Source organism: Geotrypetes seraphini, chromosome 2 (genome assembly GCF_902459505.1).
Source record: "Geotrypetes seraphini chromosome 2, aGeoSer1.1, whole genome shotgun sequence".
Lineage (NCBI taxonomy): Eukaryota > Metazoa > Chordata > Amphibia > Gymnophiona > Dermophiidae > Geotrypetes > Geotrypetes seraphini.
This window is the reverse complement of record NC_047085.1, coordinates 244,635,388-244,660,263: the sequence shown is the minus strand read 5'-3', so window position 1 is coordinate 244,660,263 and position 24,876 is coordinate 244,635,388. Positions and strand designations below refer to the sequence as shown.

The 24,876-nt window shown below is 43.5% G+C and overlaps 1 protein-coding gene across 5 annotated transcripts in view; it reads left to right on the top strand.

Annotated features, from left to right (window-relative positions):
• The window catches only part of CDH12 (cadherin 12), a 799,528-nt gene that overhangs the window by 764,782 nt on the left and 9,870 nt on the right, over positions 1–24,876 (top strand). For all 5 annotated transcript variants that reach the window (XM_033935287.1, XM_033935284.1, XM_033935288.1 and 2 more), the window contains 2 exons: positions 2,436–2,553; positions 24,364–24,615. In XM_033935287.1, coding sequence (XP_033791178.1) covers positions 2,436–2,553; positions 24,364–24,615 — 370 coding nt within the window. The remainder of the gene's footprint in view (positions 1–2,435; positions 2,554–24,363; positions 24,616–24,876) is intronic.

Below are 24,876 nucleotides of genomic sequence, written 5' to 3'. Positions count from 1 at the left end.
CCTTATGCCTGCAAATATCACCTATACATCAGTGCAGTAAGTTTTGGGTGGGTTTTGGAAGGCTCACTCTTTCTATCACAAATGTACAATTAGGCTTGGGTTCCCTTCTCTGCAGTCCACTGGCACCAACCACTAGGCTACTCCAGAGACCTGTTTGCTGCTCTAATAGGTCTGGCCATGGGGGGGGGGGGGGTGAGAGGGAGTCAGTAACCACTGAGAGAGTAATGGGGGGAGGCCTTGCCTTCATGAGTCCAGTGGTCATCTGCTCAGTTTGACCAACTTTTTGGCAGTTTTTGCATTATTGGAACAGTGAAAGATTATGTGGCTGGCTGCACCTCAGGGGCGGACCTCTCACCTTATATTGCTGACTTAGAGAAAGAGGTCGGAGGGAGAGAGAGTGACTGGGTGGGGTACGTTTGTTCCATAGCTGCCTGTTTGTAATGACTGTGTGCTACTCACACAGAAGCAGGGGAACTTCTGGCATAGGTGCTCGTAACTAGGGTAATAAAAGTGTTTTAGCCAGAAGGCTGGACTGTGTCTGTTTAAGCTATTGTGCTGGTGAAAAAAACCTGCCAAGTATGCTCATTCCTGGAGGGCCATTTACCTAGGAGGGGTTTTGGTTCTAAGCGGGGAGCGTTTTTGCTTTGAACTGTGAAGCTAGACTGTTTTGTTTTCAGCTAAGCTGATCCATTTATGTAAAGTCGGGCTGCTTTTGCCTACAGCCTAGACTTCCAGTTGTTACAATGTAGTAGTAATTTGCTGAACTTTTCTTTTGAGGACTGTACTATGTTTAGAGTATGCTGTGTGAGGTTTTAACGCTTACCTGGTCAAATGTCCTCTGTTACACCTAAAGTATAGAAGAATTAAAACAGTTTACTCTTTCAAAATTTACAAAGACTAGAGGACACAATGAAGTTGCATGGAATTGCTTATTGAATATGAAAGAGTAAAGGATTCTATAGTAGCATCTTGTTTTTTTTTTTTTTTTTTGGGGGGTAGGGGGGTGGTTAACCCTAATTCTTTAGCTTATTTTATAATTTTACTGCTTGCCCTAGGATTGGTAGGAGGGAATGTTGCTACTATTTGGTTTTCTGCCAGGTATTTGTGATATGGATTGGCCACTGTGTGGAAACAGGATACTGGGCTAGATGGACCATCGGTCTGACCCAGTATGGCTTTGCTTATGTTCTAGACTCAAACATCCAAGTTTTGCCTTATTGTTTTCTGCAACTTTCTATTTTTTTGCAGAAAACCATCCATCCTAATCCCACCCAGATCCTGCCCCCTTGAGATTTAAACACAGTGCGGACAAACAGCATAGAAAACCATCTAAAAATGTGTCTCAAAGACGGCAATGTGAATGGTTTAGCAAACAATATATCCAAACTTTTTCTAATGTTTTTCTGTTTTGAAAATGAGCCCCATGTTAACGTGAACTAATTTGTTAAAGTGAATTAGTACCACGAAAAGTCCACCAGCGTAGAGACCCACGAATACAATGCAACCAGGAAAGACAGTGGGACTGGACAAAAAGCTCTCCACAGGAGCCAGCAAGGATGAAGTCAAATGATGGAATGTGCTACCGGAGGAAGTGATCAGGCAGAGTACGGTACAGGGATTCAAACAGGGATTGGACGGATTCCTGAGGGATAAAGGGATCGTGGGATACTGAGGGAGGAGCTGGGATGTAACACAAGTATAGAAAGCTAACCAGGTAATAAGTATAGAAACCCAACAGGTCGTGCATGTGCAAGACCGGAGGGTTAGGACTTCGATGGGAAGATAGGACTTAAATGGGAAACCAGGGTGGCAAGGGGACCCCCCTCTGGGGATTCAGACAGGTCTTGACCTGTTTGGGCCGCCGCGGGAGCGGACTGCTGGGCGGGATGGACCTGTGGTCTGACCCGGCGGAGGCACTGCTTATGTTCTTATGTTCTTATGATGTTAATTTCAGTGTGTTTCGGCGTATCAAAACGCCTGCATCAGGGGTGTTTTAATTGTTTGTTTGTTTTTTAAAATTTTATTATATTAGTGACCCCTGATGCAGGCGTTTTGATGCAGGCTGTGTCTGGTTTTCACTAATTGTACGTATAGTTTGGACTGAAATAAACATTTGGCTTCATCCTTGCTGGCTCCTGTGGAAAGGTTTTTGTCCAAAGTGAACTAATATGTATTATTACACAGTAGTATCAACACATATCTAATACACATTAACACTTGTGTCAATATTACAGTACATTAACAATAAAATTACCGAAGCTTGTTGAATTATGTTATCATCACTTTTTTTGTTTAATTTTCACACCCCCCAATAGAATCCTTAAAGTTTGTTTTTATTTGATTAGAAAAATGGTTAAGACAAGCTTTCTCAATATAATTATAATAATTTTGCAAAAACTGAACAACGCTTAAAAACCATGTATTTGTGCTTTCAGATAATACAGATCTTCAGTGCTGTGGACAAAGACATGTCACCTAATGGCCAGAATTTCTCCTTTAGAATGGCATTGGACACACCTATAAACCCAAATTTTACAATACAGGACTTCCGAAGTAAGCCTTTATTGCTGATATTTTTTCTTGGGGGACGGGATCAATGTATCCAAATGGGTTAGTTTGGGGCATACTAAGACAGTAAATAAAAACTCACTCCTAAGTCAGGGTATGTAGAATATGATCTCAGGCCCAGATGCGATCATCGCTAAGCCTGTTTTAACCACTTGAGCTACGATCACATTTCCCCTCGATCACCCATTTTACAATTCAGCCATGCAAATTAGCTCAAACCCCATCCAAACTAGCCAAGTCATTGATGCACTAACATTGCTTGGCTATGCACAAAAAAAGCAAAGTTTTTAGCAATCCGAAAAAAACGTCAGGTCTGCCTGCTTTTTGAGGATTTTTTTTCTATTTCATTTTTTTTTAAGATGACACAGATATTTTGTGTTTGTTACACACAAAAAATATCTGTCCCATTAAAACAATTTGTAAAGCCCCCCCCTGATAATTGCCCTCCCTGATACCCCTGTCGAACATGGCACCAGGAATCCCCCCACTCCCCAAGTTAGCAAAAATTGACAGGAGGAATGCCCATTCCCTCCTGCCATTCTGTACTCCATGCAAGAAAAAAAGGCAGGAGTGAAGCCCACTCTCTCCTGCCATGCCAACCTCCCCCCATCATGGCAGCAAAATGGCAGGAGGGAGGCCCACCCTCTTGCCACTAAAAGCCCACCCTCAAGCCAGGCGCCCCCCCCCCAACATCCCCTACCTTCCCTCCACAAAAAAGGCAAGAGGGATGCCCACTCAATCCTGCCACCAGAGGTCCCCCAAAACCTCCCCAGCCCCACCCCCCAAACACCGTACCTTTCAAGGAAATTGGGAGCAGGAGGGATGCTCAGTCACTCCTGCTCCGAGGCCCGCCTGTGCAAAATAGAGGGCCTTCCCCTCCCTATTGCATGATGTGATGCACAGGGAGGGACCTAAGATCTTGATTGGCTCAGACACCTCCAAAGAGGAGGGGCCTTAGGCATGTGAGCCAACCAGGGCTTAGGCATCACTTCTTGCTCCCAACTGTACATGGGTTTAAGGGGACCTCTGGTGGCAGGAGGGAGTTAAGATTTCCTTAACACATGAAACAGAACCAGTTACAGAAATTTCAACATGTAGCAATCTCGACATGAAGCAAAAAGAGGGGCTCAACAGCTGCAGCATATCACCTCTCACCCCCAAAGAAAACAGCAAGAATGGCTTGGTGGGTCCATCACATCTCTCAATAGGGAAGGGGGGAGGGTGATAGGTCGGAACTTCCAAGCCCTTCTTGTTTTTCTGAAGCATGACAGTTAATGGCATCAACTTGAGCTGCCATTAGCACAATGAGCATGCTCAGTTCATGCATGAATACAATGCCTGCTTGTGGTGCCAGTGTCAAGCTGCAGCTGACTACCATCTCGTATTTCTGAGAGAGGACAGTAGACAGGCTCCACGTTCCTTCAGCTGCTAGATATTGTTACCTCCTTTCTCCCATTACCTTTTTGGCTACACTAGTGGTGGAAATACTCTGTAAAATTCACCACACAGTTTGGTTTCTAGTATAATCTCAACAACAGCCATATAGTAAATAAAAATCTTTAAGACAAAAAGTCACTCAGAAACTACCCGTATTTTTTTGCTCCATAAGACGCACTTGACTATAAGATGCACCCTAGATTTAGAGGAGGAAAACAAGAAAAAAAAAACCATTCTGAACCAAATTCTCCCTGCCAGGCTCTGTACCCTGTCCCCCCCCCCCCTCTGTTAATCTAGTGGGAGGCTGGGACAGGGCAAAGACCAGGAAGGCCTAGTGACAGGCAGGCAGGCAGGCAGACCTAGTGACAGGCAGGCCCCATACCCCCAGTACCTTAAATCATCCCCCACATGCCCCCAGTACCTTAAATCATCCCCCATACAACCACATGCCCCCCAGTACCTTAAATCATCCCCCCATACCCACACGTACCCCCAGTACCTTAAATCAACCTCCCATGTACCCCCAGTACTTTTAATCATCCCCCCGTACCTTTAATCATACCCCCTCTGTACCTTTTTAAATTCCTCCCTCCTTAGAGGGCTCTCATCTTTCCCAGCCAGCGGTGCACAGGCCAGAAGCACAGAGATCAGGCGCAAGCCCTCCGTGCTCCCGCCTGGGCCTGCGCCGATCTCCGAATGGCTGCAGTCAGTTCTCGCGAGTCCTGTGAGAGTTGACTGCAACCATTTGGAGATCGACATGGGCCCAGGCGGGAGCACGGATGGCTTGCTCCTGATCTATGTGCTTCTGGCCTGTGGAGCTGCTGGCCGGGAAATACGCTGGACCACCAGGTACGAAGGCAGCAAGTGGGCGGGCAGGTAGGTTTTAAAGATGCAGTAGTGGTGGGGTTTGGGTTTTTTTTTTTTTAAAATATGCAGCGGCGAGGGGATTAAAATATGCGGCAGTGGGCTTAACAGATATGCTTCATAAGACGCACTTACATTTCCACCCCCTTTTTGGGGGTGGAAAAAGTGCATCTTATGGAGTGAAAAATACAGTATAACAAATTCACAATGCTAGCACTAACTTCCAAAACAAGGATACCGTTGATATTTTAAGGCCCTAAAATATCAATACATCTATTAGGAAAATGCACAAATCAAATAGTTACAGAAAGCTACATAGAGAATTAATACAAATAGAATACCTCAGTCACATAAATGGAACAAAAAATGCCAAATATACAGTAAGCGGAAGATTCTTAAAACTTTAACGTGGTCACTAAACCAGTTCCAGCTGGTTTAGCATTCATGTATATTAGTGGCAGATTATCAAAATGGCTTACTGTGGTTTTTTCCGAGCTTCCTAGCAGTCTCTGACTCTACCATGCAAATGTATTACAACAAGGTAATCAATATTTAAACAAGCAGTCCAGGCAATTCTCTGTAATCGCCGGGTGATTCCCTAATCTAGCAGTCCTACATTTGTGAGCAAAATTTTCTAGCAGGACTAATCTATTCTAGCCTTACTTTCTGGTTAGTGCCTGAGTGTTGATTGGCTCGGGCATTGACAGGAAAGTAAGGCTTGACAGCTCAGACCAGCCAGAAATTTTTGCTGCTGTCAAACATCCCCCCCTGCCCACCAGCAGCGGGAGAGATAGCCACTCCTTTAAGTCATTAAGCAACACCCCTCCCCCAGACACCCCCCCTGGTAGCCGGAGGGGATTTATCAGACCTCCCCCCCCCGGCATTGGGAGAGATGTCCACTCCCTCCTGCCACCAAGCAAACCCATAACACCTTCCCTTGCAGCGGGAAGGATGCCCACTACCACCTGCTGCCAATGTCGTACCCCCAATGACCCCCTTCCCCTGTTCCTCCAATGATCCCTCGCCCTCACCTTGTTTACAAAGGCCGGCCAGAGGGATGCCTCCTATCTCCAGACAACAGGCCTGCCTCTTCAAAATGGCAATCCTTCCCCTCCCCAGGGAGGGGCCTAAGGCTCTGATTGGCTCAGGTTGCTTAAAGCACCTCCTGTTTTACTCTTTGGGATCTTTCCATGTGCTTGTGACCTGGGTTGGCCACTATTAGAAACAGGATACTAGGCTTGATGGACCTTAATTCAGTCTCTCCCAGTATGTTAACTCTTATGTTCTTAAGACATAGCTTTATGCAGCAATATGTGATGATACTAAGACAGAAATGGTTCCAGGGGAATTGGAGTTTATCTTTATTTATTTATTTATTTAATTTTATAGCCCATCCTCCCCAGGAGCCCAAAATGCTTTACAAAGATACTACACAGAAGTCATCAGGATCCACAACACATATGTTACAGAGAATACATGACAAGTATCAATAACATAACTAAACTAACCCAAGTGGTGTGTATAATCAAAATATAATGAAAAGGAATCTATTACTCCCACTTATTCAGAGACGTGCACTCACTATCTAACTTAATTTTTTATCTATCTCAGTATGATTATTAATACGGGAAAAAGCCTCAGAAATGGAGCCTACGCACAATCACAGACTGTGGAAATCAGCGTAGTTACTATGCTCCTTGCTCCAGTCATCGGCCACAAAAAACCCGTTAGTTTTTTATTTTTTAAATATTTTTCACTTAATGTGCCATAAAATATATTAACTTAATCATAATGTATAAAAATACTTTTGTCGTTTTTTTTTTTTTAACTGATATAATTCAGGTATATTTTATGTTTCCTCTCTTATTGCATGCACAGCTCTATTTAGACTGAAAAAAGTAACTAGAATATTACTTAACTTAATGTTTGATCACAAAAATGCCTCTCAACAGGTGCCAACGCGGCCAGCGTATCGCGGAGATGTACTCTAAACCGCTGCTTCAGGGCCGGATTCATAGGCATTACACATTTCTGCAGATAAAAATGGCATCTGTTGAGAGGCATTTTTGTGATCAAACATTAAGTTAAGCAATATTCTAGTCACTTTTTTCAGTCTAAATGGAGCTGTGTATGCAATAAGAGAGGAAACATAAAGTATACCTGAATTATATCAGTTTAAAAAAAGCAACAAAAGTATTTTAATACATTATGATTAAGTTAATATATTTTATGGCACATTAAGTGAAAAATATTGAAAAAATAAAAAAACGAATGGTTTTATTGTGGCCGATGACTGGAGCAAGGAGCATAGTAACTACGCTGATTTCCACAGTCTGTGACTACGCGTAGGCTCCATTTCTGAGGCTTTTTCCCTTATTAATAATCAAACTGAGATAGATAAAAAATTAAGTTAGATAGTGAGTGCATGTCTCTGAATAAATGGGAGTAATAGATTCCTTTTCATTATATTTTGAAGTATCAATAACACACATGCTAAGAAGAAACTAAGAACACACATTCTATAGTGAATCTAAGAACACACATGCTATATGGAATCTATGAATTATACCAGCATGGCTGAGGTAGATGAGAGAACAAGTAATAGTTGACAGAAAGTCTCAGGTGCCCCGTGTTACAGGTGTGCTGTGACTTGGTTGGTTTAAGTTTGAGACCAGGAATGTGCTGGTTTGTGAATAGTAGTGTCTCCACTGCCTTCCGGAAGAGCAATAGATTATCAATTGCCCTGATGGCAGGAGGGAATTGATTCCATGGTTTAGGCATGCTGTAGGAGTATGATCACTTCCGGGCCATTTCCAGGTGTAGGCAATTCGCATGACGGTTGCACAGCCTGAGATCAAGTCATTGAGGGTGGTAGATTGGAAGCTTCCTCACTATGTAGTCGGGGACATGCTGTGGAGGCGCTTAAATGTCCAATTTCCTCCATTTTCTTTTGAGTTTTCTCTCTCTTGAGTTTCATGATTTCATCTGAGGGGTTGAATACATCTTTTCTTTTGTTAGGTTTGCGTAATATTAATGGTGCTACTTCCTCAAGACTGCAGTCCAGTGCTTCATCCCAGAGTCTTACCCATTCTGTTTTCTCTGAGGTCTTTCTCCAGTCTAGTTTTGAATTTGGTACTACTGTCTATGAAGCCTCTTCCCATTTTTGGTTTTGTTTCAGAGGCTTCTGACTGATTTTGCCTTTTTGGTTGTTTTATGCTGAAGTGCACTAAATCGTGGTCAGTCCATAGCAATTTCACTGTGGAGGGGTTGTAGTCGCCTATATCCAAACAGTACATCTAAGGTATTTCCTTTAGAGTGGGAGTTTTTTCCCTTACTGTTTGGTATAGGCCCAGTCCTTCTAGTTGTTGGACTATCCGTTGGGCTTTTTAGTGTGTTGGGTCATTCCATGTAGATTAAAGTTGCCACAGACCCAGAATGTGGAGAATTATAGGTTAGTTTCTGCGATAAAGTTGAAAATGTTTTTGCCATCCTTCTGTATATAGGTCAGAGGTAACATATAGCATCATTATACCCATTGTGTTTGTGTTCCCTATTCTCAGAAGTAAACTTTCTGTTCCTGCTGGCTGGGTGGTTTTCACATGTTGGAAACCCAGGTTAGGATTATGTATTAATTTGCTGTTGTGTCTTCTGTTGGTGCCTTTAGTTGTCTGGTCCTTCTTTCTGTATTTTTCTGTGTTGCCCACCCTCTCCTTGGTACTGTTGATCCTGCTAAGCCCTCACCAAAACATATTATTTTTTTGTTTGGAGTGTCCTAATGTCCCTCCTTCACTAGGCCTGTATAAGGGCAGTGGTGGACTCGCATACGTGTGTATGGGCAGTGTCAAGGATGGTTATGTGAGCAGTAGTTGAAGCTAGCATGCAGGCAGTGACTAGGCTGGTATGTGACTAAAGCTTGTGCATTTGGCAGTGACACAGTCAACCTGTACAGGTCAGTGTATGGACAGTGTCATGGCTAGCAGACAAGTATAAAACAGGGGCCTTAAACAACCTGGGCCAATCAGAGCCTCAAGCCCATCCCTGGATGCACCAGCAAAGCATCTAAGGCTCTGATTGGCCCAGATTCCTAAAGCCACACCCATAGGAGGAGCCTTAAACAACCTGGCCCAATCAGAGCCTCAGTCTCCTCAGGGAGGGGAAGGCCCACCATTTTGAAGAGGCTGGCCTGCTGGCCGAAGGGAGTAAGCATCCATCTGGGCAGCCATCTAAGTAAGGTAAGAAGGGGGGGGGGGAAGGCATGGATCATCATAAGCATGGGGGGGGTGCGTGGCAGCAGGAAAGAGTGGCATTTCTTCCGCTGCCGAGGGGTTTTTGGGTGGTGTTGCTTGGTGGTGGGAGAGAGTGTGCATCTCTCCTGCTGCCAGGGGGAGTGTTGTTTGATAGTGAGAGATAGTGGGCATCTCTTCCATTGCCGAGGGGATGTGGGGGAGGGGGTGTTGCATGGAGGCGGGAGAGAGTGGGCATCTCTCCTGCTGCCGGGTGAAGGGTTGCTTGAGTTTGGAGGCTCTGTTTGTTGTTGGGTGTTATTTTGTTGTTTTTTTTTTTTTTGGGGGGGGGGTTTGCATTTATTCTGCGCATGTACTAATCACTATCACCAGTGATGGGCACATGCAAATTTAGCGAATCTTCGCTACTCTCCGCCAACCTCGTCTGCATGAGCATTTTTAGGAGAATGACTTGCTTTTTTAAAATTGCTACTATTAAGAACTATGACAGCAGCCTGTCGGTTTTTAACGTGACCTTTCAAGAATCTAGGTCTTAATTGGCTATGTTTTCGCCACCTTTGTAGTCTGTGACTACGCGTAGGCTCCATTTCTGAGGCTTTTTCCCTTATTAATAATCAAACTGAGATAGATAAAAAATTAAGTTAGATAGTGAGTGCATGTCTCTGAATAAATGGGAGTAATAGATTCCTTTTCATTATATTTTGAAGTATCAATAACACACATGCTAAGAAGAAACTAAGAACACACATTCTATAGTGAATCTAAGAACACACATGCTATATGGAATCTATGAATTATACCAGCATGGCTGAGGTAGATGAGAGAACAAGTAATAGTTGACAGAAAGTCTCAGGTGCCCCGTGTTACAGGTGTGCTGTTTTGGTTGGTTTAAGTTTGAGACCAGGAATGTGCTGGTTTGTGAATAGTAGTGTCTCCACTGCCTTCCGGAAGAGCAATAGATTATCAATTGCCCTGATGGCAGGAGGGAATTGATTCCATGGTTTAGGCATGCTGTAGGAGTATGATCACTTCCAGGCCATTTCCAGGTGTAGGCAATTCGCATGATGGTTGCACAGCCTGAGATCAAGTCATTGAGGGTGGTAGATTGGAAGCTTCCTCACTATGTAGTCGGGGACATGCTGTGGAGGCGCTTAAATGTCCAATTTCCTCCATTTTCTTTTGAGTTTTCTCTCTCTTGAGTTTCATGATTTCATCTGAGGGGTTGAATACATCTTTTCTTTTGTTAGGTTTGCGTAATATTAATGGTGCTACTTCCTCAAGACTGCAGTCCAGTGCTTCATCCCAGAGTCTTACCCATTCTGTTTTCTCTGAGGTCTTTCTCCAGTCTAGTTTTGAATTTGGTACTACTGTCTATGAAGCCTCTTCCCATTTTTGGTTTTGTTTCAGAGGCTTCTGACTGATTTTGCCTTTTTGGTTGTTTTATGCTGAAGTGCACTAAATCGTGGTCAGTCCATAGCAATTTCACTGTGGAGGGGTTGTAGTCGCCTATATCCAAACAGTACATCTAAGGTATTTCCTTTAGAGTGGGAGTTTTTTCCCTTACTGTTTGGTATAGGCCCAGTCCTTCTAGTTGTTGGACTATCCGTTGGGCTTTTTAGTGTGTTGGGTCATTCCATATAGATTAAAGTTGCCGCAGACCCAGAATGTGGAGAATTATAGGTTAGTTTCTGCGATAAAGTTGAAAATGTTTTTGCCATCCTTCTGTATGTAGGTCAGAGGTAACATATAGCATCATTATACCCATTGTGTTTGTGTTCCCTATTCTCAGAAGTAAACTTTCTGTTCCTGCTGGCTGGGTGGTTTTCACATGTTGGAAACCCAGGTTAGGATTATGTATTAATTTGCTGTTGTGTCTTCTGTTGGTGCCTTTAGTTGTCTGGTCCTTCTTTTTGTATTTTTCTGTGTTGCCCACCCTCTCCTTGGTACTGTTGATCCTGCTAAACCCTCACCAAAACATATTATTTTTTTGTTTGGAGTGTCCTAATGTCCCTCCTTCACTAGGCCTGTATAAGGGCAGTGGTGGACTCGCATACGTGTGTATGGGCAGTGTCAAGGATGGTTATGTGAGCAGTGGTTGAAGCTAGCATGCAGGCAGTGACTAGGCTGGTATGTGACTAAAGCTTGTGCATTTGGCAGTGACACAGTCAACCTGTACAGGTCAGTGTATGGACAGTGTCATGGCTAGCAGACAAGTATAAAACAGGGGCCTTAAACAACCTGGGCCAATCAGAGCCTCAAGCCCATCCCTGGATGCACCAGCAAGGCACCTAAGGCTCTGATTGGCCCAGATTCCTAAAGCCACACCCATAGGAGGAGCCTTAAACAACCTGGCCCAATCAGAGCCTCAGTCCCCTCAGGGAGGGGAAGGCCCACCATTTTGAAGAGGCTGGCCTGCTGGCCGAAGGGAGTAAGCATCCATCCGGGCAGCCATCTAAGTAAGGTAAGAAGGGGGGGGGAAGGCATGGATCATCATAAGCATGGAGGGGGGGGGTGCGTGGCAGCAGGAGAGAGTGGGCATTTCTTCCGCTGCCAAGGGGTTTTTGGGTGGTGTTGCTTGGTGGTGGGAGAGAGTGTGCATCTCTCCTGCTGCCAGGGGGAGTGTTGTTTGCAGTGAGAGATAGTGGGCATCTCTTCCATTGCCGAGGGGATGTGGGGGGGGGGGGTGTTGCATGGAGGCGGGAGAGAGTGGGCATCTCTCCTGCTGCCGGGTGAAGGATTGCTTGACTTTGGAGGCTCTGTTTGTTGTTGGGTGTTATTTTGTTGTTTTTGGGGGGGGGGGTTGCATTTATTCTGCGCATGTACTAATCACTATCACCAGTGATGGGCACATGCAAATTTAGCGAATCTTCGCTACTCTCCGCCAACCTCGTCTGCATGAGCATTTTTAGGAGAATGACTTGCTTTTTTAAAATTGCTACTATTAAGAACTATGACAGCAGCCTGTCGGTTTTTAACGTGACCTTTCAAGAATCTAGGTCTTAATTGGCTATGTTTTCGCCACCTTTGTATTCCCAAAATTTAATACCAGAGCCTAGGTTTGGCCCAATATTGACTTTCTGGGGATAACACCAGTGGCGGTCATGCAAAACGCTGATCGCCATCATCTGAATATTGAGGCCAACAAATTGAAGTGCTCAATATGCCTTTTGCAGCACTCAACTTCTCCCACAGCTCACGCAGCTGGCTCCAAATGTTTAGGGGAAAGCTTAATGCATAGAAGAAATTCATGTAAAAATTAATGAATAGTACCCAATGCAACTACATGAAAAGCAGCTGATTATTATGGAAAATGAATAATGTGGCTTTCAGAAAACCTTTTAAGCTGAGATATTCATGGAAAGGCAACAACACATCTAAAGTGTACACTTTCACTGGGAAACATCGTCACACTAATGTTCAAGCCGGTGCTGTTGGGGATGAAGTGAAAGGAAAAGTCATTTAAAAAGAAAAGATTATAGCCTAATTATGTGCAGATTGACAATGATCTGGGTCCATAATCCCCTATCAAAAATGGTTAAACTAGATGGAAGCTAGGGGAGATTGGACCCCCCCTACTGTTGTGGACCCTCAGATGCTTCCTTATTGTCCCAAAGGTCAGTTCTCCCCTGAGCCTACCCGCAACTCAATCATTTCTGGAAAATAACAGCACCCTCTGAATCCTGCAGCGCCAATTCCTTCTGGAAATAAATGGCAAAGCCTCCTAGACTCTCACCCTTTCCAGATCCCTGGTGTCCAGTGGAAACAGGAGCTATTCCTGGTTGTTCCTGCCCTGGTAACTCCAGTCTCTAATATGGAGCTGCCAGCTCTCCTAAGAGTAAACAGTTAGTTCTTCCATTAAGAGTCAGGCTGCCAAATAAGAAAAAATGTCAGCTTCACACATATGCCATTGGAGTAAACCTGCTGAACTGCTGTGTTACCCTTGTGTTATCTCCCTTCCCATCTTTTCTATTGGAATTTTGTAGTCCTTCTGCTCTGTACCCCCACTATCATGTCTTGCATTTAACACTAAAGATCCATTATCTTTTCCCCTTTTTAGATTATATAACCGCCTAGAAGGCATTGCCCATAGCATAGGTTAGAAAGTTTTTAATAATCTTGGAAACTTAGGGAACCTTTTACTAAGGCGTGCTAACCGATTTAGCGCGCACTAAAGATTAGTGCACACTAAATGCTAAGGACCCCTTAGAGATGTTGTAACTTTATTTGCCATAGACAGTTGCAGATTTGGCATTTGTTAATCATCATCATCAACATATCATATGACATATTTTAACAATATAGCAATTAGGATGCAAATCTTATGCTGCATCTATGTTTAGTTGCTAATTCTGTGCAGACAGACAGACATGACTAACCCCCTCCTTTACGAACGCTTAGCGCAGGTTTTAGCGCCGGCAGCGGCGTTAACTGCTCCGACGCTCATAGGAATTATATTAGCATCGGAGCAGTTACCATCGCTGCCGGCGCTAAAACCCTCGCTATGCGTTAGTAAAGAAGGAGGTAACTTCCTAATTTGCAAATTATTATTAGTTCTGTATAACTACCAGACAGAGCCAGCTGCAGGCTACCTGCCAGATGTATCCAGTGAACGTGCTAATATGTAGTCAGTTATACCACCGTGGCTAAAGGCTTCTGGTTTCAATGTGGACTGTAGTAGGTCTCTCATTTACTTTTTGTCAATTAAACGGCCGATGCTCAAAAATGCCGCTAACGTTAGCATGCAATTAATGTCAGGTTTGTGCACATATTATTGTGTTGGAACACTAATGGCTTCAGTGTGGGCATTTAAATGCAAGTTAATGCATTTGTTATCCACCCTGCAACCATGCTTAAAAAACGGGTTCTTGTGTGTGTTTAGTACAGAAAACCTTTACAAAGTATGGGGCAATTCTGGAAGGATTGATTGAGAGGAAAAGTGCCTAGTGGTACTCCTTATTTCCCTCCGAACTGACCATCAGCCCTAGATTGTTTCCCCTAATTAAAAAAAAAATGATTGGTGGTCTAATGGTCTCCTGACTCTACCTGACTTGACCCTCAGTTTTCAGCATTGGCCTCGACCTAACCCAACCCCCCTCCCCCACCTTAGTAAAGCAGGGGGATAAGGAAAGGGTAAAAATATAACCATTTTCGATTGCTGCCTGCACCTATTGAGTTGTAAGCGGAATGACGGAAAAAAGTAGTAATTTGCCTGAAATTGTGTCTTAAGTCTCAAGAGTGAGCTGTCAGAGCAGAGATAGTGAAGTTGAAGAATCTGGAGAGATATGAGCAGAATGCCAGAGAGAAATAATATGCCTTTAGTTGCGTCTTAAATGTCGAAAACTAACTTTCAGCGCAAAAATAGTAGGGTAAAGCATTCCAGAGAGCGGGAGCCGTGACAGAGAATAAGGCAAATTAATGCAGAACACTTGAGCACATGCATTTTTTTTCTGGGTTAGATGAGTGTTAGCACCTAACACAACTTAGGGCCTCTTCTATCAAACCGCGCTAGCAGTTTTTAGTGCAGAGAACCACACTGAATGGCCCGCACTGCTCCCGACCCTCATAGGAGATCTATGAGTGTTGGGAGCAGCGCGGGCCATTCAGCGCGGCTCACTGTGCTACAAATTGCTAGTGCAGTTTGATAGAAGAGGCCCGTAGTAAAAAGGCCCCATAATATGCAGTTGATGTAAAGCATGTTAGTTAATAAATTAGCATCTTTTAACTAGAGTAATGAGTGTTAAAACATTATTCTTTGTGTTAAAGAAATTTTTATTAAAATGGATACGTGAGAAAGAACAGCAAATCATAACAAAATCAAAAAATTGAGGAAAAAGGTCACAAAATGTGCCTGGAAAAAAAAAAATCTAGTTCATTTCTAGATCATGTCTAGAGTAGAGCGTTTCTAGATTGCCTTCACTCTATTTATATTCTTTCAGAGATATAAACTCTAGAACCAGACAAGTGTACATTTATTTATTTAAAAATGTATATATCATATATTATCTAAAAGGTTTACATAGTCACAGTCATAAATGTAGGACAAACAAACATTTTAACTAATTATAAAAATTGTACCATAAAACTTGATCATTGATCAGATAATACATAAGCAGGTATCCATTATGTAAAATCTCAGCTCAGAAAGGCACTAACAAACAATTGTGTCTTCAACATCTTCTTAAAACACCTGGCAGAGCATTCTAGAATTTTGCACCTCCCACCAATAACACGATTTCCTTTTTTCTGCTAGCTATTTCTTGTCCTGTGTACATGAATGGGTCCTTTCTCAAAGCTGCATTGCAGAGCAGTGCACGCTGAATTCCAAGCCACCCATTCTCTTCCTACGGGCAGCTTGGCATTTAGCATGTGTTGCTCAGCAGTGCAGCTTTGTAAAAACTTTCTTATTGTGACTGCGGCACAACTCACTTCATAGGACCCGCTGTGAACTCGGGGTTTTATTTCTACCTGATGAATATGAATATCTCACTCTTCTCAGCATCCCTGGATTTTTGCACTCCTCCGAGAATGCAACTCAAAAAGTTTTTTAGTACCGGAGCTATCAAAAGGTGGATCGCTCCTCAAGCTTTTTTAGATCAATTATTCTGTCTAATCCATCCCCCTCTTTTACTAAGGTACGCTCACCGATTAGCAAGCGCAAACCGATTTAGCGCATGCTAATCGATTTAGAGCACACTAGACGCTAATGCATCCATAGAATATTATGGAAGCTGCAGCGTGTGCTAAATCAGTTTGCGCGTGCTAATCAGTGAGCGCACCTTAGTAAAAGAGGCGGTCAATTTCAGACCGTAGGGCTCCTTTTACTAAAGTGCGCTATGCTATTTTGCACGTGCTAAACAGCACGCACTAAACGCTAACGCGTGCATGTTAGTCTATGGAGGTGTTAGCGGTTAGTGCGCGCGTAGATTTAGCGGGCGCTAAAACGCTTAGCACACCTTAGTAAACCAGGGGGGTTAGTCTCTTTGTAAAGAGACCAACTTCCTTCCAAACTATATTAAACGCAATCAGCCCCAGAACGGATCCTTAAGACATTTCACTCGTCGAGCTATTTTCAGGAGGTTGATTGGTGGATATTTTTTGTGGTGCCTGTAGAACTTAGCAAGAAAAAACAATGTTTCATGAATTTTAATATCCTGCTCCAAGATGCAAATCACCCCAGAACCCCCCCCCCACACACACACACAGAGAATTATAGCTGTAGATATTAGTACTGTTGAACAAGTGATAGTGTTGTGATTTAATGTGCTAAAATGGTTCTGAAAATTTTCACAGTGCATATTCATGCATGACAATTCCATATATAATGAGAATTAGCACCATCACATCATGTGTAGTATTGATTCATAGTGCTATTTATGCCCTATCAAAAGCTGTCTTTAGTAGCCTACTCATGAATATTTCAATAAGTCAAGCTGCTATATTTAAGTAGGCAGCAGCTTAATTACCTCAGTAACATATACATATTAAAAATAGAACTGGTTATATTTCTTACCACCGGGGTCATTTTTTCCCTTAGCCCATAATGTTAGGGGCAACACAACATGGCCAACCAAACAGTGGTTAGAGCTACAGCCTCAGCACCCTGAGGTTGTGGGTTCAAATCCCACATTATTTCTTGGGGCTGTGGGCAAGTCATTTAGGCCCTCTTTTACAAAGGCGCGCTAAGCTTTTTAGCGTGGATTTAGCGCGCGCTAAATCAACGCACGCGCTAACCACTAATGTGTCCATAGGATAACATAAAAGAGTGGGTTAATCCACCAAAAAATAGACACAGGAATGAGAGAGAACAAAATAATCATACAAAATACCCCTCTTAAAACTTTCTTGAAAACCTTCTTCTTCTTCAGCACTACTTTTAAACCACTTTATCTCAATTGAAAGTAAAGGGGAAGAGCCTCAGATCCCCGTGCGTTGTGAATTCAACGACCGCACTAGAAAGGGAGATAACCTCACTGGCTCTTATTCCCCCTCCTGTCCACAAAGAATTCTTCAAAGCGCTCTAACAACTTGTTCATATATGTAACAATAAAAAACAAACTTAGCTTTGGACACGGTGTTTTTCTGTTGCTTTAACGCAGTTAATAGATGCTCCTGCTATCTCTGCCAGTCCTTTTGCCAAATCGCTTAATCCCCAGGTACATTAGGTAGAGTATGAGCCCAGCAGGACAGATAGGGAAAAATGCTTGAGTACCTGAATGTGAACTGATGTCAGGTCAAAAGCGCGCCGGGACAAAGGCGCGCGCAGACAATTGAGCGCAGCGCGGAGCTGCGCGCCACATAAAATTACTGTTTTTAGGGCTCCGACGGGGGTGGCTTGGGTGGGGAAACCCCCCCCCCACTTTACTTAATAGAGATCACGCCGTGTTGTGGGGGCATTGTGAGGGGTTTGGGGGGTTGTAACCCCCCACATTTTACTGAAAACTTCACTTTTTTCCTGTTTTTAGGGAAAAAGTTAAGTTTACAGTAAAATGTGGACGGTTACAATCCCTCAAACCCCCCATAACGCCGGCGCGATCTCTATTAAGTAAACTGGGGGGGCTCCCCAACAAAACCCCCCATCGGAGCCCCTAAAAACTGTAATCTTCTTCGGCGCGCGCCTCCATCTTGCGCTCAGTTGTCGGCGCACACCTTTGTCTTTCGCGGGGTTGTCTATGAACCATGTGAACCACTTAGGCTATAAGTGGTATATAAATACTAAAAATAAACAATAAAACATGTGGCTGAACTCCAAAATTCAAATTGGCGGGTTTAAGGTCATCTGGAAACACTGGATGAAGGCAGGTATACAGACTTTGGATGGCGTTATATCAGATGGTAAGCTGCTTGACTTTTCACGATTGCAACACAAATTTGGTCTTAACAAATCACAAAATTATAGATGGTTGCAGTTGAAGCAGGTACCCTTTTGTGAAGTTCACAGCAGTGCCCTGTAAGGTACCCCACTGTTTAGGTGCCATGTCTGGGTGTTCAGTCCATCACTTTGCAGACCCCTCCCACATCCAAAAGGGCTTGTTCTAGGCATTTTTGACTTAGACAAAAAGTTGGACGGAAATGTGGTATAAAGATGGACGATTTAGCGGCTTGGACGATCAGATCGGCAGGACGTATAATTAGATGATTTTTGAAACAAAAATATTTTGGACATATTTTTCAAAAATGTGTCCTAGGCTGATTTTTACTTTGGACGACTTGCGACTTAGACGTTCCTTTTGATTATGCCCCTCTTAGCGCACCTTTGTAAAAGAGGGCCTATGTTGGTTTGTAATTTCTTCATCATATAAAAATTCCTTATTTGCTTTTAACTTGTATTTTTAAGAATATATAGAAATATATTTACCTTCTATCAAATATCAATTGTGAAGAGACAAACATGGTTTATGTTTCGAGGTCACTATCTCAGGAAGTCTGTCCTCCTGAAAGAGATTTATTTATATATATATATATATATATATATATATATATATATATATATATAAATAAATCTCTTTATATATATACTGTTGTTGGTTTTTTTAGTTAAAAGAATGGTCTAAGGTCTGGCAACTAAAATTCATTGCAAAGAAGTGCAGAGTGATGCATTTGGGGAGTAGAAATGAGAGGAAGCCATATGTGCTGGGAGGTGAGAGGCTAATATGCACTAAAGGGGAGAGGGACTTTGGAGTGATAGTGTCCAAGGATCTGGAGGCGCAGAAACAATGTGGGAGTGTTTGGCACAGTGGTTAGAGCTGCAGCTTTAATACCCTGAAGTTGTGGGTTCAAATCCCTCGCTGATCCTATCTAAATTGATTAACAAGCTAAATTAAGTTTTTTAATCAGCACTAATTGAAACACAGGTGCCTATCAAGAAAGAGCGATTCTGTAACAATGCGTCTCAATAAATTTAGGCGACCCTTAAAAAAATAGGCGCTATACATGTTAGGCGTGGGCGTGGCTTTGTGTCAGGCGCCTTGTTACAGAATCACTGCTCTTAAGCGTGCTTAAGCGCTCGCATGGGCACCTAACTTTTAGTTGTGCCTAGAGCTGGCGTATTTATTGGGCGCCTCCAAAATAGGTGCCGCTCAGCATGATTCAGTCAACAGCACCCAATTTTACTTGAATCGCGCTGAACGGTGCCTAATTTGGCGCCTAACTTTTGGGCACTTCTTATAGAATTTGTCCTTTAATCCTTTCATTGCCCCAGGTGCACCAGATAGAATTTGAGCCCACTGGGACATATAGGGACATATGATAAAGTGCCTGAATGTAAATCACCTAGGATATAAGTGGTATATAAATAAATAAATGTGACAAGGCAACGGCTGTAGCTGTAGCCAGAAGGATTCTAGGCTGTATATAGAGAGGCATAATCAGTAGAAGAAATGAGAGGACAATTCCCCTGTGCAGGTCATTGTTGAGGCCCCTCTTGGAATATTGTGTTTAATTTTGGAAACTGTATCTGACAAAAAATATAAGAAGACTTGAAGTGGTCCAGCGAAAGGCGACAAAGATGGTAGAAAGTTTGAGCCAAAAGACGTACAAAGAGAGACTGGAGGACCTGAATATATATACTCTAGAGCAGTGGTTCCCAACCCTGTCCTGGAGGACCACCAGGCCAGTCGGGTTTTCAGGAAAGCCCTATTGAATATGTGTGGAGTAGATTTGCATGCTTGGCACCTCCATTATATGCAGATCTCTCACATGCACATTCATTAGGGCTATCCTGAAAACCTGACTGGCCTGGTGGTCCTCCAGGACAGGGTTGGGAACCACTGCTCTAGAGCAGTGTTTTTCAACCGCTGTTCCGCGGCACACTAGTGTGCCGCGAGATGTTGCCTGGTGTGCCGTACGGTCAGGGCCGCCATCAGGGCAGTACCACCAGTCCTGCATTCAGGGGCCCGGAGCTGACAGGGGGCCCGGGCTCCCCCAGGGTCGTAGGCCACAGTCTAGGGAGATGGGCGGTCCGCCCCACGTGGACAGGAGAGAGCTGGACGGGGGACCCGCGGAGTTCAATACATCTCGAGCCGCGAGGCTCGTCTTCTGTTCCTGCCTGCCCTGCAGCTAACATATAGCCGATCGCAAGCGTTCCCCGATTTCAGCGCTGATGTCGGAGGGAGGGCTTAAGCAAAGCCTGCCCTCCGACGTCAGCGCTGACGTCGGAGAATACTTCCGTTCGGCTATTTGTGCGCGGCAGGGCAGGCAGGAAGCAGAAGACAAGCCTCGCGGTTTGAGCTTCGTTTTGCTGAGAAAGTTGCAAAGATGGGCTGGGAGGCAAACACGGAACACAAAAGGGGGGAGGGAGTGCGTTTTGGATACAAGGCATGAACTTGGGAGAGAGGAAGGGAGGGAAAGAGATGCTGAGGTGGGGGAGGGAATGGGTTTTTGGACACAGAAGGCATGGACTTGGGAGAGAGGAAGGGAGGGAAAGAGATGCTGAGGTGGGGGAGGGAATGCGTTTTTGGACACAGAAGGCATGGACTTTGGAGAGAGGAAGGGAGGGAAAGAGATGCTGAGGTGGGGGAGGAGAATGCGATTTTGGACCCAGAAGAAATGGACTTGGGAGAGAGGAAGGGAGGGAAAGAGATGCTGAGGTGGGGGAGGGAATGAGTGTTTGGACACAGAAGGCATGGACTTTGGAGAGAGGAAGGGAGGGAAAGAGATGGTTGTGTACACGGGAAATAGAAGAAAGGAGAATTTTTGGTCATAGGGAGGGAGTGAGGTACAGATAGTGGCATACCAGGGTGGGGGGGGTGGTCTGCCCCACCCCGGGTTTACGTCCCAAGGGGGTGCACAGCTGGCCACCCTCCAGTGTTGTCCCTAGGCCGGCAAACTGCGGCTCTTTAGCCACTTGAGTGCCACCACCGCCATCGGGAACAGGCCGGCGCCAAGTTCTCCCTGCTTTTCCCTGTGGGGCCGGCCAACTCTCGCCACTCGCGTCAATTCTGACGTCGGAGAGGACGTTCTGGGCCAGCCAATCGCTGCCTGGCTGGCCTAGAACGTCCTCTCCGACGTTAGAATTGACGACGGGTGGCGAGAGTTGGTCGGCCCCGCGGGGAAGAGAAGCAGGGAGAACTTGGCGCCGGCCTGTTCCCGATGGCGGCGGTGGCATTCAAGTGAATTACTTTATATATAGTCAATATAGGCACAGAGTTAAATTTTTTAACATTTTCTAATGGTGGTGTGCCTCGTGATTTTTTTCATGAAACAAGTGTGCCTTTGCCCAAAAAAGGTTGAAAAACACTGCTCTAGAGGACAGGAGGGACAGGGGAGTTATGATACAGACATTTAAATGCTTAAAAGATATTAATATAGAACCAAATTTTTTGGGGGAAGGAAAGAAAATGGTAAAATTAGAGGACATAAATTGAGGTTGTGGGTTGGTAGACTTAGGAGCAAAATTAGGAAATTCTTTTTCACAGAGTGGGGTGGTGGATGCCTGGCATGCCCTCCTGAGGGAGGTGGTGGTGACAGTAACAGTGACAGAATTCAAAAGAACGTGGGATGAACACAGAGGATCTCTAATCAGAAAATGAAGGGTATAATTGGAAGAACTAAGGCAGGTATTGGGCAGACTTGAACAGTTTGTGTCCTATATTTGGCTTAGGATGGGCTGGGGAGGGCTTTGACGGAAATTACAGTACTTTGGGATGGTCTAGATAGGCTGAAGTGAGCTTTGACAACAATTCCAGTAGTTGGGACCTAAGCACATTACTAGGTCTATAACCCAGAAATATCAATGAACAAAGACAATTAAATTTAATCATGCATATCCATGCTGTTAATTATATGCATGAGAGAGATTTGCATTTAATGGAGGTGACAAGCATGCAAATTTGCTCCATGCATATTCATTAGGGCTATCCTGAAAACCTGACTGGCTACAGGGTTGGGAGCCACTGGAATAAATCAAATTGCAGTATATAAACATAGTAACAGATTAAAAGATCTGATAAAGACCTGAATGGTCCATCCAGTTTGCCCTGTAATCACAATTTCACGATTAAATTAAAAATGTCTTTTTTTCTTTGATATTTCTGGGCCATAGACCTTAGAAGCCTACAAGGTACTGAACTTACCCCTTCTTTTACTAAGGTGTGCTAACCGATTAGCGCACGCTAATTGAATTAGCATGCGCTAAACGCTAACGCATCCATAGACTAACATGCGTGCATTAGCGTATAGCGCGCACTAAATCAATTAGCACGCTCTAATCAGTTAGCTCACCTTAGTAAAAGAGGGCCTTAGTTTCCAACTACTGGAGTTGCCGTTGAAGCTCGCGCCAGCCTATCCAAACCATCTCATTTGCGAGATTCATACCGTGATAGTTAGCCCATTCATATTCTAATTATCAATCCTCTGTGTTCATCCCTCACTTTTTTGAATTCCTCTTTCCACCATCTCCCTTGGGAGGGCATTCCAGGAGATATGGGTTTAATAAGAGAGTCAATACAAAAAAAGAAGAGAAACCCTCCAGAAAAAAACAAAAAAGAAAGTAGAAGAGGAGCAATACAGTTCCAACTCAAGATTAAAAACACTTTTATTAGTCTTGATGCACTTTTATTTCAGCACAGATCCACCTTCCTCATGAGTCAACACATCAAACCAGAAGGTATGGATACCAGTGTACACAATCTCATGCAGATACTTCATAAGATGTCAGTCTCCTTGGTAAAGCAAATACCAACGTAGTACAATAATCTGTTTCAACTGAATTGAAAATTTCAAAAAAGCGCCAGCCACAAAAAACAACAATGCATGAGATTGTTTACACTGGTATCTATACCCATCTGCTCTGATGTGTTGTCTTCTGAGGCAGATGCTTCTGTGTCGAAACGCAGATCTGTTGTAAGTCTGACTAAAAAAAACTGCTTTTTACTTTGAGGTGTAACTGCATTGGCTGTATATATGTAAACCACTTTGAATGTGTAACCACAAAAAGGTGATATAAGAGTTCTATTCCCTTTCCCCATTCCCTGTCTCCTATTTTCTTTATTGCTTTGTTTCTAATAAGAGGGTAGCATCTTGGCTAACCTTCTTAGAGCTGCTGATTGAGAAATGGAACATTTCTAAAGAAAGTTTTAGAGGGGTTGTTGTTGTTAATTGATTTAAATGTATTATTGCAGTGTAGTAGCGTATGTTGCCTTGATTGATTTTGGATTTAGCTTATACCTATCTGCAATAGTTACAGTGAATGTTTCCCTCTTTTCGGGTGGTTTACAATCTAAATTTGTACTCAAAACAAAGAAGAATTAAGTATTTTGTCCCCGATTGTATAAGTGGTGTCTAAAACATAGGTGCTCAGGAATGTGATGCATAGCTCATGTCAATCTTAAGCTAAACATCGTTTATAGAATCACACCTGGTGGTGCCTAAAGTGGATTTGGGCGCTGGTAGACATCCAAACCTTTGGCGCAATATATTTACGCTAGGGTTTTCTTGGCCTAAATACCAGCACCTAAGTCCAAAACAGGCACCTACATAAAAAACGTGCTAATGATCCTCCTAACCACACCCACTTTCTGGTAGGCACCTTGGACTAGGTCTATTGATCTAGGCATCCTACCATCCAATTAATTTTAATTTAAGCCAATTGTGAGGTGCTAATTGCTTGCTCTTGGTACTGATTAAGCTTTTAAAATAATTAAGCGCCTCTTACAAAGCCATGCAGCCAAACGCCACACGGTAAATGTTTTGAAGCCCATTCATTTCCTATGGGCACTGGAGCAATTACCATGCCGGCTCATGCTGATTGCTTTTATAAAAGAAGGGTTAAGTTAGACTCCTAGATTAGGTAGGTATGCCAATCTAAGCACCTAGCTTTAGATATTTTTTAAAATATAATCTGGGCCTTAAAGTCACAAGGAACATCTGTAGGCCTTCAACTCTGACTCCTCTGGTTCTTCGTCTCTTGTAACCACTATGCTGTGCTTCCTCTGCACCAAAAGTAACAAATACATGTTTGTTTTGAGTGTGATTGCTCTCTCGATGATTAGATTGGGCTTTCATTTTCCTTATATACAATTTAGATCAGTGGTTTTCAACCCAGTCCTCATGGGACATTGAGCCAGTCTGATTTTCTGGAGATGTACAATGAATACGGACTACCTCCATTTTATGCAGAGCCTTCTCATGTAAATACATGCTTGGCCAAATGTGTTCATAGTCTGAGTCAAGGACTACTGTTTTCCACTGTTTAAGACACAAACTTTCACCTACTTGAATAAGCCTAAAATTGAAACCTTGTCTTGTTTTCTAGATAATACAGCTGGAATTGAAGCCAGGAAGAATGGATACAGCCGTAGGCAGCAAGAGTTATATTTCCTGCAAGTTGTGATATACGATAATAGTTATCCTATCCAGAGCAGCACAGGCACACTGACTATCCAAGTTTGCAGATGTGATTCTGATGGTGTCATCCTGTCATGCAATGTGGATGCAATCTTCCTACCTGTAGGACTAAGCATGGGAGCTTTAATAGCCATCCTACTTTGCATTATCATACTTTTAGGTTGGTGTGACCCCTTTTACATAAAGTAGGTCTGTTATTTTACATACTATGGGGCTCAAAATAATAATTTTTAAAAAGTTCAAAAAGTGGCCTAAATCGGTACTTGGACGATCAAAAAGACAGATTGTCCAAGTGCCGATAATCAAGCTGGTTTTAGACATATCTAAAACCAGCTTAGGCCTTTACTCTACCTATGAACACCTAGAGCAGAAAGAGGTGTTTTTAGAGGAGAGGAGAGGAAAGGGCAGGAGGTGGGCTGAC